Here is a 16,371-nt window from a genome sequence, read left to right on the forward strand (position 1 = left end):
TTTTGATTTAGCTGTAATGATTATACTTAGGTGTACAATCATCATTAAGCCAGGTATGACGGCTGTGCCTTGGTCGGTGGTGAGACATGACACGCATCGTTTGACGGTGCGATGCCTGTTGTGCCCCAGGGAAAGCGCATGTGCTAGACATGCAAAGAGACGCCGTGAACATGCGCAGCGTCGAAGCACAAACCGACGGAGCACGAATGCTGTAGCTACATTGATATCGACTGTGCGACGCCTGTCAGTGAAGCAGCTCGCCGGGTAATATCCGCGGGGTAGTCAGACACCGCTCGGCGACGACGGCTCCAAGCCTCCCGCTCCCGTGCAAAGCTCAGAGAAGGCGACCTGGCCTCGCTCTCATCCATGACCTAGCTCTCGATGAGTGGATTGTTGGGCGTCCAAAATTGAAGTGGTAACTTAGCGCGATAAAAGCACGGAAACAAGAAGGGTAGATAAGGACAAGCGCTTCTCACAACTGTTTGATGGAAGGAAGGATAGTACATATATATCCTCTTTTCAGGTATGCGCATACCAAGGAGAAGCGAACAGGCATATGCACATCAAAAGCGGTTGCGCAAGAATTTAAATTCGGCATCTAGTAGTGAGATAGACAGATAACTTAAACACCTATCTCTATTCTTCTTGATAAACAAGGCCTCAAGAGCGAGCCTGGAAGAGGCGTTGCCGCTCCTGCCCAGAATAGCAGTCGCAGAAAATCGAGCGTCACAACTACACGTGCTAACATGAGTCACCAAATGTGCGCCCTTATCCTCCTTTTTCTTTAGTTTTGACGCATATTCCCGTAAATGGTCATTTACGCAACGTTCGGTTTGCCCAACGTAGAGCTTCCCACACGGGAGCAAGGGAATTCCGTATACAACCCCTCTGGAGCACTCAACAAAGGGCTTTTCTTGCCTCGTACGGCAGCCCCGCCTGCTTTCACAGCAAACTCGAAGGCATAGCTTCCAAAGCTTGTTAGGCGCAGAAAAAAACCGGAGGAATACCGTGATGGTTAGCAACCTTTTTAAGGTTGTGTGACACCTTGTGCACGTAGGGTATAACCTCTGGTATACCTTCGGTCACACAGCTGAAGATAATAAGTATTTTGCTCCCTTAGACGGATTCTCCGGCTCTTATGCCAGGGCGATAGTGCATCTTCTTCTAGTACAGACAATCTTCAATTTCAGGCATGAGTTTGCACATCCAAACACAACTCATTGCAATTGACGGGATCCTCGATCATAGCCTGCGCGTGCGCCGCCTTCTCAAGACAATGAGATCTTTTGCGTTTAACACCCTTGCGCCACAACATCCCTCGAGTGTACACGACGTCATCCCTGTGTGTCAGTACCTCGATGATTTGCAGCAAATCCATTTGCAAGCCTACTCGTCCAACAACCCCCCGACAAGCACTGTTAAGCTCCAAGTTCTCGTTCGTGAAGAACTTCAAGCACACGATTTGTAAACTTCCTAAATCTCTTACTTTCATTCCGCTGTTACCGTCATACGCAGGACGATTAAAGAGGTGTTGGCCTCCCTAGATACCGCCAATCATCCAGCCATTTCTCAGCTAGCACTTTTACATGCACGAGCATCCAATCTGCCTGACTTCTCTTCCTGGCTTCAATTGCGCCCGATATGATGCTACTGCGGCATACTATGGCAGATTTCCCGGTTTTGCAGACGCCACGAATAAGACGAATGACGTGGCTGCGCTGTCTTTCAGTGCGATGTACTCTCCTCGATCATGCAGCCGATATTCCGATAATCATTCCAGTTGCCGACCTCCATCTCCGGCCGGCTTCTTCAACATGACCACAAGGTCACGTGCCTTGAGAAGCCACTCCCCATCGCCATTCCGACGCTCCGTTGCTCCGCTACGCCCGGCTTCACAGCTCCGAGAAAACTAACTACTGTAGTGTTTGAAGGTAAAGCTGCAGGTTTGCGAACTGTTATAGTTCCTCCTGGAGCGCCAGTCAAACATGTTATTGGTGTCTGTGGAAAGTGTGCGGTTATTGGATTTGGCTGACACGGGAGCTACTCTTTTTCGTATGCGTGCAAAATTGCGCTCTCGGATGAAAAAAAAGTGAAAATCCCTTACATTGGAAATTTTCTGTGGGTCGCCGATGCAAATATTTGATCCCACGCAGAATGTTTTGCAAGTGCCATAACTGACTGTATCCGTCACCACATTCAGTTTCAGATTTTATTGCGTGCGCTGACGAACTCACTTTCGGTTGGGACTTTCTCTCGTCCGACGTCCGCTTTAAGTTAATGGCATCAACCGAGACCGACAATTCTACTGCATGCTGTCGATGGAGGATGATTGCATTTGTTAATAGCTGCTGATTCTTTGTTCCCTCCTGGTCACGACCAACGTATTGCCCTCCAGACCATCGACATCTATTGAGGCAACGTGTTTCTCACTGCCTACGGCCGTCTTCGTTTCCGTGGGCTTGTCTTCAATTCAAGCTTGGTGCGTTTCAAAGATGGCTGTGCGTTCATGACCGCTTTGCACACAATCCCAGATACCAATCTTCTGCCTCAAGGCACGGTGTCACTTGGTGTTAGGAAGCTGAACCAGTCTCTGTTTCTCCCTTGATGCTTCTCCAGCTCTCTCTCTCTCTTTCTCTCGGCTGGATGAATCTTGTTCTACATCCGCCCCTGCTTCCGCAATAAGCCCTAAACGTACTAACTCGCAGACTCAGGCATTGCTAGATTCGCTGATGAAGCACCAATCATCATTTTACGCCAATTCATTTTTACTCGGATGGACTTGCGTCGTATCCTACCTAATCGACAGCGATGGCGAAACGATTGTGCGCCATAGTTCCTAACCGGTCCCTTTAGCTTAGCGCTAAGACATTTAGGAGAACCTCGCCGACAGGCTACAAAAAGAACAACATACGCCAGTCTGCGAATTCTTGGTCATATCTCATCATTTTAGCAGAAAAAAAACTCAGTCCTCTTCCACTCTGTGGCGAAGGATGACCAGCGAAGCTGTGTATGTGGGCCCCTTAATGACGAACTGCATCTCCGCCGCGGGTCGGCCCAGCATTGCAGTATCTTCGGGCTCGGCCCACGTATGGGAAGTGCTTGACGCCTGCTTCAGCTTCGCCGCGGGTCGGCCCCGCATTGCACTATCTTCTGGATCGGCCAACGTACGGGGAGTGATTAATCCCTACTTTACCTCCCTCGCGGGTCTGCCCGGCATTGCACAATCTCCGGGATCGGCCCATGTAAGGGGAGTTTTTTGCTTACAACGACACGAAAATTTCCGTGGAGGGTAGAAGTATGCACCTTCGCTATAAAATGACGCATCGGTACTCTTTTCCTTTGATTACCGCCAGGTCATTTATGCGATGCCGCCTATAGATGTCGCGCTTCATTCTTTGCAGAGGGCGCAAGACTTCAGCATAGATCTTCGTTGGGGCCGTTTTTAAGATTCCAGTGCGCAACACCTAAAAAAAAAAAGAAAAGACCGCCTCTTTACTCTTCATGTCTTAGTAAGTAAGTCTACTTAGAAATGCCAGAAACTTACGCAGTAAGTTTCTGGCATGGCGTTGTCAACGCGATGACAAATGTAGAGAACATTTTCAATATACGACTTGTAGGAGTCCCCGTTAATGTGCACGCGCCCAAACAGCTTCCTCGAAACTTCAGAGTGAACCATGAGTGTGTCCCAACTCCGCCGAAGATGCTCTCTGAAAGACGACAAATCACAGAAATGCCGATCGTGACTGGTAAACCATGCCTTGGGTACCTCAGTGACGTAGAAGGCAACATTCCGTAATTTGGTAGTCTCGCCTAAGTGGTTGAAGGAGTTTACTCGAGCATATTGAGGCGTAAGCCTTTAGTGGCTCATGAGTGTTCGGGCTCAGTCACTGGTCCTCGCGCAGGAACGCGGTGATCACCGGCGGGGTGAGCAAAGAGAGGAGGGGCCACCGGCGAGGGCAGCATGGAGAGGAGGAGCCACAGCGAGGAAGCAAGGAGAGGAGGCGCCATGCAAGTAGCGCTGTGCGAGTGGGCGCGTGGGAGAGCGCGGACCTGCGCGTGGGGATGCGCGCACATCGGCGACAGACCTTGCAGCCATATGGCTGTGATTGCACCCATGCTCACGACCACGGCGTCGTCCGTTCGCAGAACAGTTCAGACAACAGCAACAGAGGCAGTCATAGATAGGCTTTCGCTTATTGCTGTTTAGCTCAGCAAAGTGCCCATAGATTTTATTTTCAGCCAGCATTCGACGTCATCTCCGCCCAGGCCAACGAACATCTCAGGATCGCGCTGGTGGCTGCTTACAGTCCAGGAGGGTGGGGTGGCCGGTATTAGAACGGGGCTGGTGACCCTACTGAGACATTTCGGTGGGTACTTGGTGTAAGTGGCATCCCGTCCTCCAGGAGTGGAATGTGAAAGAGCAGAGGTCAAAGGGATCTTAATGCATTTCCACAACTTGAGAAGTAAAAGTTTAGCCTTCGCTTTATTCCCGAAGCACGAAATAGCGCACTGAAGATGGATACGGGAAGCGATGCTTATGCTTTGTTATAGATGAAGAAGATGACTTCCGTAATCTGAAGGCGTTCCGCGCGCGCGCGCGCACACACACACACACACACACAGATATATATATATATATATATATATATATATATATATATATATATATATATATATATATATATATATATATATATATATATATATATATATTTATATATATATATATATAGGCCACTACCCACAATACTCTGAAATAACGTTAAGGAGTTATTGTTATTACTATCCAGAAATTCACGTTACTAAACGCAAAATATCTCCACTTCGCCTAGGCACTCATCTGCTGCAAAAGTACCATTTTCCCTGCGCTCATAGCATATTTCTAACAAAAAATTTAAAACATCCTGTATAGGCACCAAACTTCGACCTCTACTTAATGGTTCCCTGCAGCCTTTGTGCAGTTCTCAGTTCGCCTTATATTCGGACCTTCTGCGATGATCGTGGGAAGTTTTGCAATAGGGAAGAGACAGACTGAAAGTTAAGTTTTTTTCCCTCTTATTTATGAGTCATCACTGTGAGAATGCAGCCCGATCTCTGTAGTGTTGCGCATATTCTACTGGAGCCGTTGAGTGGGACGTTGGAATTGAGATGTTTAGGAAAAGGCTGTTTCTTTCTTTATTTCAGTTTTTTTTTTTTTGTGGGGAAGGGCCGTGGGGGGTTGCTTGCAGCCAGCCATGCGTAGTAAAAAAATGAATAAAAAGGATAATCGGAAATGCATGCAGCCCTGTGTGACGCAATAGTACAACAACGAGTTAGAGCATTTTTTGTCCGTTATCGATCGGCTAGCGTCACCCTTGGCATTAGGATTTAGTTTCGCCACCATGAGGATCTTGCGTCCAATATTCTCAGTACCAGTACAAAGCAACAGGTGATGGATGACCGTCGAAGAAGCAGCAGCCGTACCCTTGGGTTCCGTTGCGTTCAAGGGTTGTCACAAGTCAGCATGCCCAGATGACAGCTTTTGTCAGGGCCACGCCAGCCGGAAGCCTTCAAAGACAAACTTACCTTTTGAGGCGATCAAACCAGGTGCACGGTAACATACCTAGACAAGTTCACTATTGGATGCCGTACTTATGGCCTTCGAGGAGACCTCGGCGGTCATAAGGAAGAGAGACTAGTGAGCCATTTGGTCGGTCAAGGTGATTAACGGACTCGGACTGCGTCCCTGAATCCAATAAAATGTAACGCTGAAGTGTGACGACCTATTTTAGTCTACGCATTTCTCGCAGTTTTTAAATGTCTTGGTGGCTTTCAGTTTCTTCAGTGCATCAAGACAGTCAGTGTAGAATGTTGCAGTAAAATAGATGCGGCAGGCTAGTAAAGAAGTAGCGTTCTAGGGATAATAAGGCTACATAAATAAAATAAGGGCTTGCCGAGTTCTTTCTCTGCATGGTGCTGGATGTGACATCATCGGGCAGTGACTGATATAGTAAGAGGAAGACAAGGACGACCAGTTAGCAGTTCTGGAAATTTGTAAATGGCGTTGCACCTTGCTGCTGAGCCAGATGGTTCATAGTTCATGAGATAAAAATGGGGGCCAAAGCAATCAAGAAAGGACCCGACAAGAAAGAACGTAAAAAGGGGGAAAGAGAAGGAAAGAAATAAAGTGGGTAAAAAAGCATCACAGATTTATTGCTTATTTTTCTTATTCTCGTCTTCTTTTTTTATAGTAACATGCGATGTCACCAATGTGAGCGTCCGCATGCTCGCCATTCACCATGCTTTAGTTGTGGCCCCTGAAAATAAAATGGCGCGCCGACAACCTCTAGCAATCTGCGAGGCCAAGCCTCTACATTCCCGTGGATATTTAAGCATTGTGTCATGGCATCCAACATTCATTCGCGCAGCAACGTATTTTATTGTTTCAATCTTTGTGCAAAGCTTACAGCTTTGCAACAGGTAGCTGGATTTCAATCAGAGAAGTTACTTTAGAAAGTGTTACATTGTGTATTTCTAAAAATGAAACAGTCAACATTGTTTTTTACGTGCGGTTCCTTGGTCCCCATTTTGCATATTTTTGTGGTCTCCTTGTGCGCGTTGTCCGTAGGGTCTGCACTTAGCACGTGTGTGTTTGCTGTAGCGCTCTAATTAGACGCATTTTTTGTTAAGAGTTTAGAAGACGAAGTGTGCTATGCGCTTATATCCCGTCCGCGCCACATTTATTCCGGATAACAACAAAGCAGGTGTGTGACGCTCATGTTTGTCATGGGCTGCTGCGCCAGAACGTGCGCAAAGGAAAGAGCGGTAAGCCCACCACCCCGACGGTAGTACTTGTTTTTCGTGAGCGCTTTCCTCCTCTTGCGTGTACACACGACTCTGCCAGCTGAATGTTTGATTCACGTGGGGTGGACGGCACCGGTCTCAAAACGGCTTGTGCGGTGCCGGTGCAGTGCAGGCGTGGTGTCCGCGATGCCTGCTTAAGTTGTCGCACATGCCTTCAGCCGAGCGCGAAGGTGTGCGACATGTCAGCGGTTTGAGCTCAGCAATTTGCGGCCCGGCCTATTTACCAGGATTATAAATTGGGCTGGCTGGTCACGGTGAAACCACTTGAATGTCACTGCAACAAACCACTTCTCACAGGGATGCCGGTTCCTGTATTCTCATGCTCGTCCGTATACCTGCCGCGGTGGCTTAATGGCTATGTCGAGCTCGAAGTCGCGGGTTTCATCCCGGCCATCCCAGCCACATTTGATGGGGCAAAGTGCAAAGAGCGCTTGTATATTAATATTTCTGAGACCACTAATCAACCCAAGAGGTCGGAATTATTCTGGGAGTCTGCCACTGCGGCGTGCTTCAGAATCAGATCGTATGGCACATAATACTGCAAGATTAAATTTTTCAGTTGAGGGCTTTGTACGTGTATAGTTTCAGTATGACTCATGCCGCAGCCGTTTATTTTAACTTTAAGGTACCCGTCCGCTTTTTGGTTGTGTGGTCATAAAATAGTGATGGAGCAAGTGTCGGAAATGGTGACGGGCCATGTATGATGCGTGTGCCACACTGCCATTGGGATCGGGATCGAATTTCTATATCGCAATTCGCTCATTAGCGCAAGCCGCGCAATTTGGCCAGTCGCAGTCTAGAAATGCGTTCCCGATCAAAAATGAATCTTTCATACTGGTATTGCAAGCGCAGATCATCGAAAAAAAGCAGGTCGACTCTTATGTGGTGAATCAAATGCAACGGTGATGTCTCCTCAGCTCTACAAATGCAAAAATTAAGTGCTCATAGCGAATGCGATCGACGCCACCAGTTTCTTACCCAGCGCTGAACATTTATCCAGGCGCAAACATATTTCGGTTAAATTTTGCGCGTGCATTTAATAATTTAAAGACCAACGTATTACTTAAACGTTGTGGAGTATGGAAAAAAATAATGGATCAAGACGGGTCATACGATTACCTCTACACTAACTACAAAACTACGCTAAATTAAAAGGTGTTGTATTTTTGCCAATCGTTTACCAAGTGTATCTCAAGAGCTCCATCTTAAACATTATGTAGCTGTTGATTTCAGTGAACTAATGTTGTAGATAACGTACCTACGATTGTATATCATATATTTCTGCTGACAAAAACGTTTTTTTTATAATATTTTTAGTGTCTGCGGAATTGTGAGCTAGTAGTTTATGACGCTCAGTGACAACTTTCAGAACTTTCTTGGCTGAGCTCATACGCTTTCCATGATATTTAACATTCAAGTGGCATTGTCTTTGTTCGACTACTATAATAATATTTGTGGCAGCAAACGTTTTGTGCTATAAATGACAGAGCAGGTAAAGCAGTATTTGAGCCCTGCCCGGCCGCGGTAGACCAGTGGTTAATGTTGTTACGCTGCCGAGCTCGACGTCGCGGTTTCGATCCCGGCGGCAGCGGTCACGCTCCAATGAAGCTGGCATACAAAAACGCCCAGGTGTCGTGCATTTAGATACCCTTTAATAACCATAGAGGGTTCTAATTATTGCGGAACCTCTCATTACTGCGCGACAATAAGTAGACTCTCGTGGTCCTGCATATAAAACCACGGAATGCTCTTTTTTATACACATAATAATTTTCAGTACGTTAATATCTATTGTCATTTTGCAGGAGAATGTCATAAAATATACCCACATTCATGTCTGGTCCACAAGTTCAATGCGCTCCCATCAACAGGTATAAGCAAACCAAGCAGAGGAGTTCACTGCGCTGTTCTTTTAAATCAGTGCCTATCCTGAACAATTTATTATTCAGGAAGTATATATACTTGACTAATCGTATGGCGAATTTCTTTCCAGAGTACACGTACTCCAAGTTCCCATCGTCCAGCGTATCCGCATAACAAGTAGCCTGGTTTCGATGCTGGCAGGTCAAATGCAAGAGAAATATACTTATTATCAGCTTCATCGAAATGTATTCAATGCTTTTTTCTTTGTGGTCAAATTTAATGTTTACTTCCGATAACATTACAGGGAAAAGGGGTCTTGAAATAAAAGACAACAAGAAATAGCATGAAAGTGTCCAACGCAAACCTATGCCTACATGGAACAAAAAATTATATTAATTTAGCATTGTAGTCCACTTTAAAACCTATCAATTTTATGTTGCATTCGACTTTCCATTTCTGCAAGAACTACATTTATTCCATAAGAATCCCATATAAAATCAACGCAAAACTGCTAAATTAAGTTACACTGGTTTCGCGGTGGCCTCTTTGAATAACGATCAATGAGTCTACGATAGTAGGTCCATGATAGTTCAACAAAAGTTTTGTTTATTGAGCAACAAGACGTCAACGAAATTTCTGCTAGGATTCCCATTTTAATAAGGCGTGGTAGAACGGCTAGCGCATCGGGTTGCTATGCTGAGATAACAGCTTTAAAATTTGAACAAGAGCGCAAGGCCATCAGAGAAAAGTGCTGGAAGTTAGCGCTCTGTTCTCTCTTCTGTCCCCTCTGCTATCATTGCGCTTTTATTCAAACTTCAACGCATGTTTGACCAACAAGCCCGATCCTAAACCCTTCTTGAGGTAACAGGCTCGAGACCAACCATCGGACCAACTTCGCTTACCGAGCATGTGCCGATGCCTGCATACCTGTTCCTCTTCAATGAAACTCTTTCACTTCGACATGGGCCACTGTAGATGGTAGGTAGGTGGGGACTTGGTAGGTGCCGCGGTTGGAAGAAACTTTTTGACGCCAACTGGGAACCATGACTATGTGCCATTCTATATGTGCCGGTCTTCAATGGACCGCTGTGGAGGCAACTTGGCTCTCTGGCTATGTGCCAAAAGGTGTGTGCCCCTCCTTAACGAACCTCTTTGACACCAGCTTGGCTAACTAGATATGTGCCACTGCGAACGTGCGGCCCTACAATGAAAAAAAAAAGGTCCCTCAAGTTTATCGGATTCTGAGCAGAATCGAGGGGGCCCACTTGACAAGAGTTCCTCGAAGACAGCAACTCAACCCATTTTCAGGCTGCGCCTCAAACGCACTGGGTATGTGCTCTTCTTCAATGAACCACTTTGACGTCAACACTTCAGCAAGCTGCACCATGAATGCATTGTGAATGTGCCGCTGTTCAACGAATTTCTTGCCAACGTGGATCGATATGCATGACCCACTGAGTGCCCTGCACGCGAGGAAACTACAATCAGTGTTCGCAAGCAACAACGCGCCAAGCTTCCCGTCTCGGAGGCCACCCTCAGACGCTAAGGCAGTGCCACTAGATGTCACAGCTTGCGAAGAAAGAAGCGCGCGAAAGGAGCCCGGTGGTCGCGTGAAGCATTTCCCAGCGTTCGCACGTACAGGTGCGACATCGATATTCGGATGCCGCCCCCGGATTCGCGTAGGTGGCGCGAGATGGCGCCGAGTGTTCTTCGGGAAGCGATGAAAGGGAGTCCCGTTGCAGTACACACCTTACACATAAATTGTTTCGACAGAGGCAATACATTCTGCGGCTGAATTGATTCCATTCTAACCCATTGCCATCGAAACTCAGCGTAAGGTAACATCTGCCATTTTATTTTTATTTTGGCTAACTTCGCTATAATATCAATGACGCCAAGTCTAGGATGCCGAGGCTTTTTCTTTTAGTCACAAATTTAAATCCGTTTTATATGTTTGCCAGGCTGCATATCCGCCAGGCATTACACTTGTATGGGCGAAATGCGTATACCGGTAGTGCTTGTTCAACTTGAAAAGCGTGTGTCAGTACTAGTTTCCCGAAGAGGCCAAATTGAAATAACTTTAGAAGCGGATTCCTGACTTAGGCGCTTGTCCTTTTGTACCGAACAAATACATACGTAACGTCAGTGCGCAGGTAAACTTCATTTTTTGAGACAATTCCGAATTGTTGTTTCGCGTAAAACAGCAACTGTAACTTGGTAATGCTCCAAAAACGACGTCACGTACAATGCGAACCCCCAATTCAGAAACATTGCCAACATTCCGCGCATTCACTCTTTCGATCAAAAGCCGAAATATTGCCTTCTAAGGTACGATATTGTGCAGTGCACAAGACGCTATCAGAGCACAGCGCCTCCTTAACCCTTGCAGTTCACGGCTGGTAATAAAGTTCAAAGAGGCACGTTCACACTGCGAAACATGGCGTAGCTCTTTCACAACCAGCAGTGGAGTTGCACAGATAACTAAATTGACTTTATTTTCTAATTAGATACAGCGTATATGGTCCCTGCTTTAGAACGTGTATTCTATTAGCATTGCAGCTGGCCTAATACACAAATTATGCGCCCCTAAAGTGGTCCGCATGTATAAAGTTTCTTGGTGCGTGACGGCATTATACAATGATAAGCAATGCGATTTCATGTAGTTAATGAATAGTGCTGAACAAGCGCACAAATACTGGCATACGCGACACAAAAGAAGATCGGGAAGCAGTACGCTGCTTAAACGACAACAAGATACACAATATTTCCAGAGGTATTGTTTCCTTATCAATGTGGGCATCTGCTTTTGCAGTTTGTATCCATTGTCAGGGGACGTATCATGATGGTCACACTGGGATAAGAGTAGTGGTACAGGCGCGTTGAACCATTCCGGGTGCTCCACTCAATGCCGTCGGCTAAGCTGTCGTGCGCGCCGTTCAAGTTGAGGCCGTTGGGGTTAGCCTTGAAACAACGGTAGTGCCACCAGCCACTGCGGTAGTTCTTGGCACAGTTGTATTTCGCGTCGTCGTGGTCCTGGTCGAAAGTGGAAAATTTGGTGTTGTTGCTCAGGTGGAGCGAATCCCAGCCTGCGTATTTCATTGCACAGAATATTTTAGCGTTATTCAATGGGGGTCATCTTTATTTAAAACAGCTCAACAATGAAGGTCGTCGTTAATCGAATATTTCATGAACTGAATCGATATTGTTCCAGTACAGGCAGCAGGAAGCCAAACAATTTTGTTGAAATCGCCACCTGCTCTTCCTTCAACTCTCTGAAATATTAGCTACCTTTCGTCCAAGCTTTTACGCAATCCCAACGATGATGCAGGACGGTCGCCAGATTCATTTAGTTATCGGGACAAAGTCGTGCCACCATAAAAACATGATAACTATACACCGTCTCAAAATTCATTTGCAGCAATGTGGAAGTTTCCGGGCTTAGCCCACAGGAAAGTCGTATAACCCTCAAGATGTGTCAAGTCGCGCCACGTCATCTGCCCACCGACAAAGTTTTTCCCGGTGTGCGATGGGTATCCGCCAAGTTGCTAACATGTGGCGCATCTCTGTAACGTATAACGTTCAAAGCAAAAAGAGAGCTCTCTGTACTTCCGGCAACATTTCTTGGCTATGAAGCCAAGCCTACAAAAACTAAGTGCGCCTGTTTCTCCGTTACTGGAAGTATTTCAGCAGCTTTTCTCACGTTTTCTTACGTGGGAAAGAGAAAATAATACCTTTGATAGTACGCGTTTCAGGTTAGATACGCTCGGTGTTTCATATGAATGCCGAAAAAGAGACAACGGCTGAGCAGTGCCAGCGCGAGCAGCAACAACAACCGTCCTCTTCCTCTTCGTCTTCTTCTGGCGCCCGTATTTCTCACTACAATCACTCCCCGCCGAAAAAGGAGCCATCCTGGCGACCTATGGAACAGGCAGCACTGGTTGGTCTTAATGCTGCTTCAATCGGTCGACATGAACAGTTTCGCGTTCGCGACGCCGTTGGTCTGTAGATGACTGAATAGGCTTAACTAGTTGACCGGGGACCTCTGTTGTAGTTCGAACTGAACATTATAGAAAGGCCAGGTGTAGAGGAAGGAAGCCGGAGCCATACCAGCGTTCCAGGTGAATATGATGGAAAAGCAAGCTTGCGTCGCGGCCATGTTTCTGGCTATCCTGGTATTGCGTGGTAAGTGAGCGCGCGATCTGACGACATTCTTCGGCATAAGTGGCGGCTTCGGACAGAGCCGTAGATTCGGAAGCGTCGGGGCGATACAAAAGAATCGTGTCCATAAACGAGGAATATTCGCGACCATAAAGAAGAAAGAAGGGAGAGTATCCCATGATAGACTGAGTGGCGTTATTGTAAACATACATAAAGAAGGGAAGGATGCAGTCCCAGTTATTGTAGTCAGCGTAGATGTACAGTCTTCATCAATATGAAAGGGAACACCTAATTTTTTTCTATCGCCCGTATTGGCTAAACGCACATGCCCACCGTGAAAGTGTTCAATGATACTAAAACTTCAACATGAAAACTTATTGCTATTTATCAAGTTCCTAAATTCAAACCTGTGGACTACGAGTTATTGTCAATAAAAAAAAGATTGCTGTTTCCTTTCATATTGATGACGACTGTACATGACGGGCATGTCGACAAGAGTACGATTAAAGCGTTCAGTCACACCATTGGTTTATGGATGATAGGCGCTTGTTGCATTCGCGAAGTAGGGCTTCTGCAGCTTCGGGTAGGAATTCACAACCACGGTCACTTAGTAGCTCGCGAGGCACACCGTATCGAAGAACAAGGCTGCGAAGGATGAACGAGACGACCTCACGTGCTGTGGCCGCCGGGAGCGCTGAAGTTTCGGCGTAGCGTGTGAAGTGGCCCACGGCAACGATGACCCAGCGGTTGCCATCAGGGGTGTACGGTAGAGGGCTGTAGAAATTAATGCCAATATGGTGAAAAGACCTGGAGGGACAAGGTAATAGCTGGAGCGGTCATTTTATCTTGTGAGGTGGGCTCTTGCGGCGTTGGCACTTGCAGCATGAGTGGACGTACTGTCGAACGCATTGGTACATTCCTCGCCAGTAGTATCGAAGCCGTAACGTGCATACGTCTTTAGTACACCACCATGGTCGCATCGCGGATCCGCATGAAAAGAGGCACAGACGCCGGAATGTAGATGGCGAGGAATCACGAGCAACCATTTACGGCCATCAGGTAGGTAGATGCGGCGGTACAGGAGCCCTTCACCATTGGCAAAGTGGCGGGCAGTGCGCGGAAGCTAGCGGACGGTGGCGTGTGTTGAGGGTTGAGAAAGATACCCTAGAATAGAGGCTATCCAAGGATCCCGGGGTTGTTCTGCTGGCATGTCGGCGAATGTAAGAGACGAAAAATCGTAGCAGGAGACAGACGGAGCACCACACTCATCGGGCAGTGGTAAGCACGAAAGAACGTCGCCATTCGAGGGCTTACGGCCTCACCGGTAGACCACACGGATGTCATAGTCCTGTAGACAAAGCACCCAACGAGCTAGGCGACCGGATGGGTCTTTAATGACGGCAACCAGCACATGGTGGGGTGATCCGTCACGACGTCAAATGGAGGGTGAAATTTGGTGATTGCCCACACGATTGCAAGATATTCTTTTTCAGTGACCGAATAGTTCGTTTCCTTTTTGGGCAGAGTGCGGCTGGCGTAAGAACCGACGTACTCTTCGAAGTGAGACTTACGCTGGGCAAGAATAGCACCGAGGCCTACTTCACTAGCGTTCGTGTGGATATCGGTAGGAGCGTACGGGTCAGAGTGGCGTAGTATAGGTGGGGATATCAAAGAATGGCGAAATGTCGCGAAAGCATCTTCACAAGTGGTGCACCATGCCGAGATGCATTGGCTGTTGGCAAGCAGCTGCGTTAAGGGGGCGATTATGGACGTGAAATTACGCACGAATCGGCGAAAGTACGAACACAGGCCTATAAAGCTACAGATTTCTTTCAGCGTAGACGGCCTGGGAAACTCGGCGATGGCGCGAAGCTTTGCAGTGTCGGGAAGGACACTGTCCTTGCTGACATGGCCTAAGAGTGTAAGCCGGTGGGCGGCAAAATGGCACTTCTTCAAATTAAGCTGCAGTTCAGCGTGTGAAAGGCAAGTCAGGACGGGTCAGATGGGAGCCAAGGTACTTCGAAAAGTCCACAACGTCGCCCAGGTTGCAAAGACACGTCTGCCATTTGAAACCTCTAAGAATGTTGTCTATGAGACGTTCGAAGGTGGCAGGTGCATTACAAAGGCCGAACGGCATTAGGCTAAACACATATAGATCGTCTGCGGTTAAAACGCAGTCTTTGGACGGTCAGTTTCATTCATAGGGATCTGCCAGTACCCAGGTTGAGAGTACAAACAGGAAAATAACTCTGCTCCTTCTAAGCAGTCGAGAGCGTCGTCGATTCCGGGCCGCGGATAAACATCTTTTCGCGTGATCTTGTTAAGGTACCTGTAATCAGCGCAAAATCTGATGCTACCGTCCTTTTCTTGACCAGCACAACTGGGTAGGCCCAAGCGCTGTGTGAGCGCTGAATAACGACACGATCAAGCATGTCGTTGACTTGTTGATCAGTGACACTGCGTTCAGTGTGAAAAACTCGGTATGGATGCTGCCGTAGGGGCGCATGGGGTCAATGTGGTGCACGATAGCGGATGTGCGGCCTAAGGAAAATTGTTTGCGATCGAATGACATGCGAAAGCGGTCGAGCAGCTCCAACAGTTGGGTACGCTGGGCGGGGAGGAGTTCGGTGTCAATTGACGAAAGGAAGGCCTCTAAGCAGGGCGAATCAGTGGTGGTAAGAGGAGCAAGGCTGTCGACGGGAAGACAACGTGTCGCCAGGCCGTTCTGTAGAGTAGACGGAAGCAATGTCATCAAGCCGACCTGCACATTGGCCACGGAATAAGGTGGCTGTTGAAAACCGATTCGTGACATAAATGGCGCTGCAAAGGTTTTCGACTGCGAGAACTGCAAAAGGGAGCTGGAAGCTTTTGCGAGAGTTGAATGCTTTTGAGGGCGCAAACAGGGCGGTAGAAGAGGGAGCATAGCCGCAAGAAAGTGGTACAAAAATATAAGTGAAAGCATGTATGTCAGTATCCGTGGCGACGACAACTCCAGAAGAAGGTGGCTTGTCAGATGAGGCGTCACACATCGGCGACAACTCAAGCTTGGCACGCACACAGTCAACAACGGCACGGTTTCAAGAAAGTCGCAACCCAATATAACCTCGTGCGAACATGGTGAAAAAACGGCAAATTTGACTACGTACGAAATGTGCTCAATTACTATATGAGCTGTGTATGCCGCTAAAAGTTAAATGCGGTGCGCGGTTGCGATACGAAGGGAGACGTCGGAAAGCGGAATTGTGACCTTTCTTAACTTGCGGCACAGTTCTCCACTAAGAACAAGCAAAACGACTCCAGTATCAACGAGTGCTTGCACGAAAACGCCTTTGATATTCAGAATTATTTTGTTTGCAGGTAGAAATCGAGGCCTTGAATTTGTCATACACGAGCGCAGTTCTTACCTCCGGAAGTGTGATGGCTAGTTTTCCGCTTGAACGGGTGGGGGGGGGGAGAGAGGTGGCGACCAATCATAGGGGAAAGTGAACGGTGACGTGGTGAAGGCGAC

At 47.4% G+C, this 16,371-nt stretch overlaps 1 protein-coding gene across 1 annotated transcript in view; it reads right to left on the bottom strand.

Annotated features, from left to right (window-relative positions):
• The window catches only part of LOC142574797 (uncharacterized), a 106,075-nt gene that overhangs the window by 34,674 nt on the left and 55,030 nt on the right, over positions 1–16,371 (bottom strand). Inside the window, exon 6 of the mRNA XM_075683808.1 lies at positions 11,556–11,791. Coding sequence (XP_075539923.1) covers positions 11,556–11,791 — 236 coding nt within the window. The remainder of the gene's footprint in view (positions 1–11,555; positions 11,792–16,371) is intronic.

Source organism: Dermacentor variabilis, chromosome 3 (assembly GCF_050947875.1).
Source record: "Dermacentor variabilis isolate Ectoservices chromosome 3, ASM5094787v1, whole genome shotgun sequence".
NCBI classification, from domain to species: Eukaryota; Metazoa; Arthropoda; class Arachnida; order Ixodida; family Ixodidae; genus Dermacentor; species Dermacentor variabilis.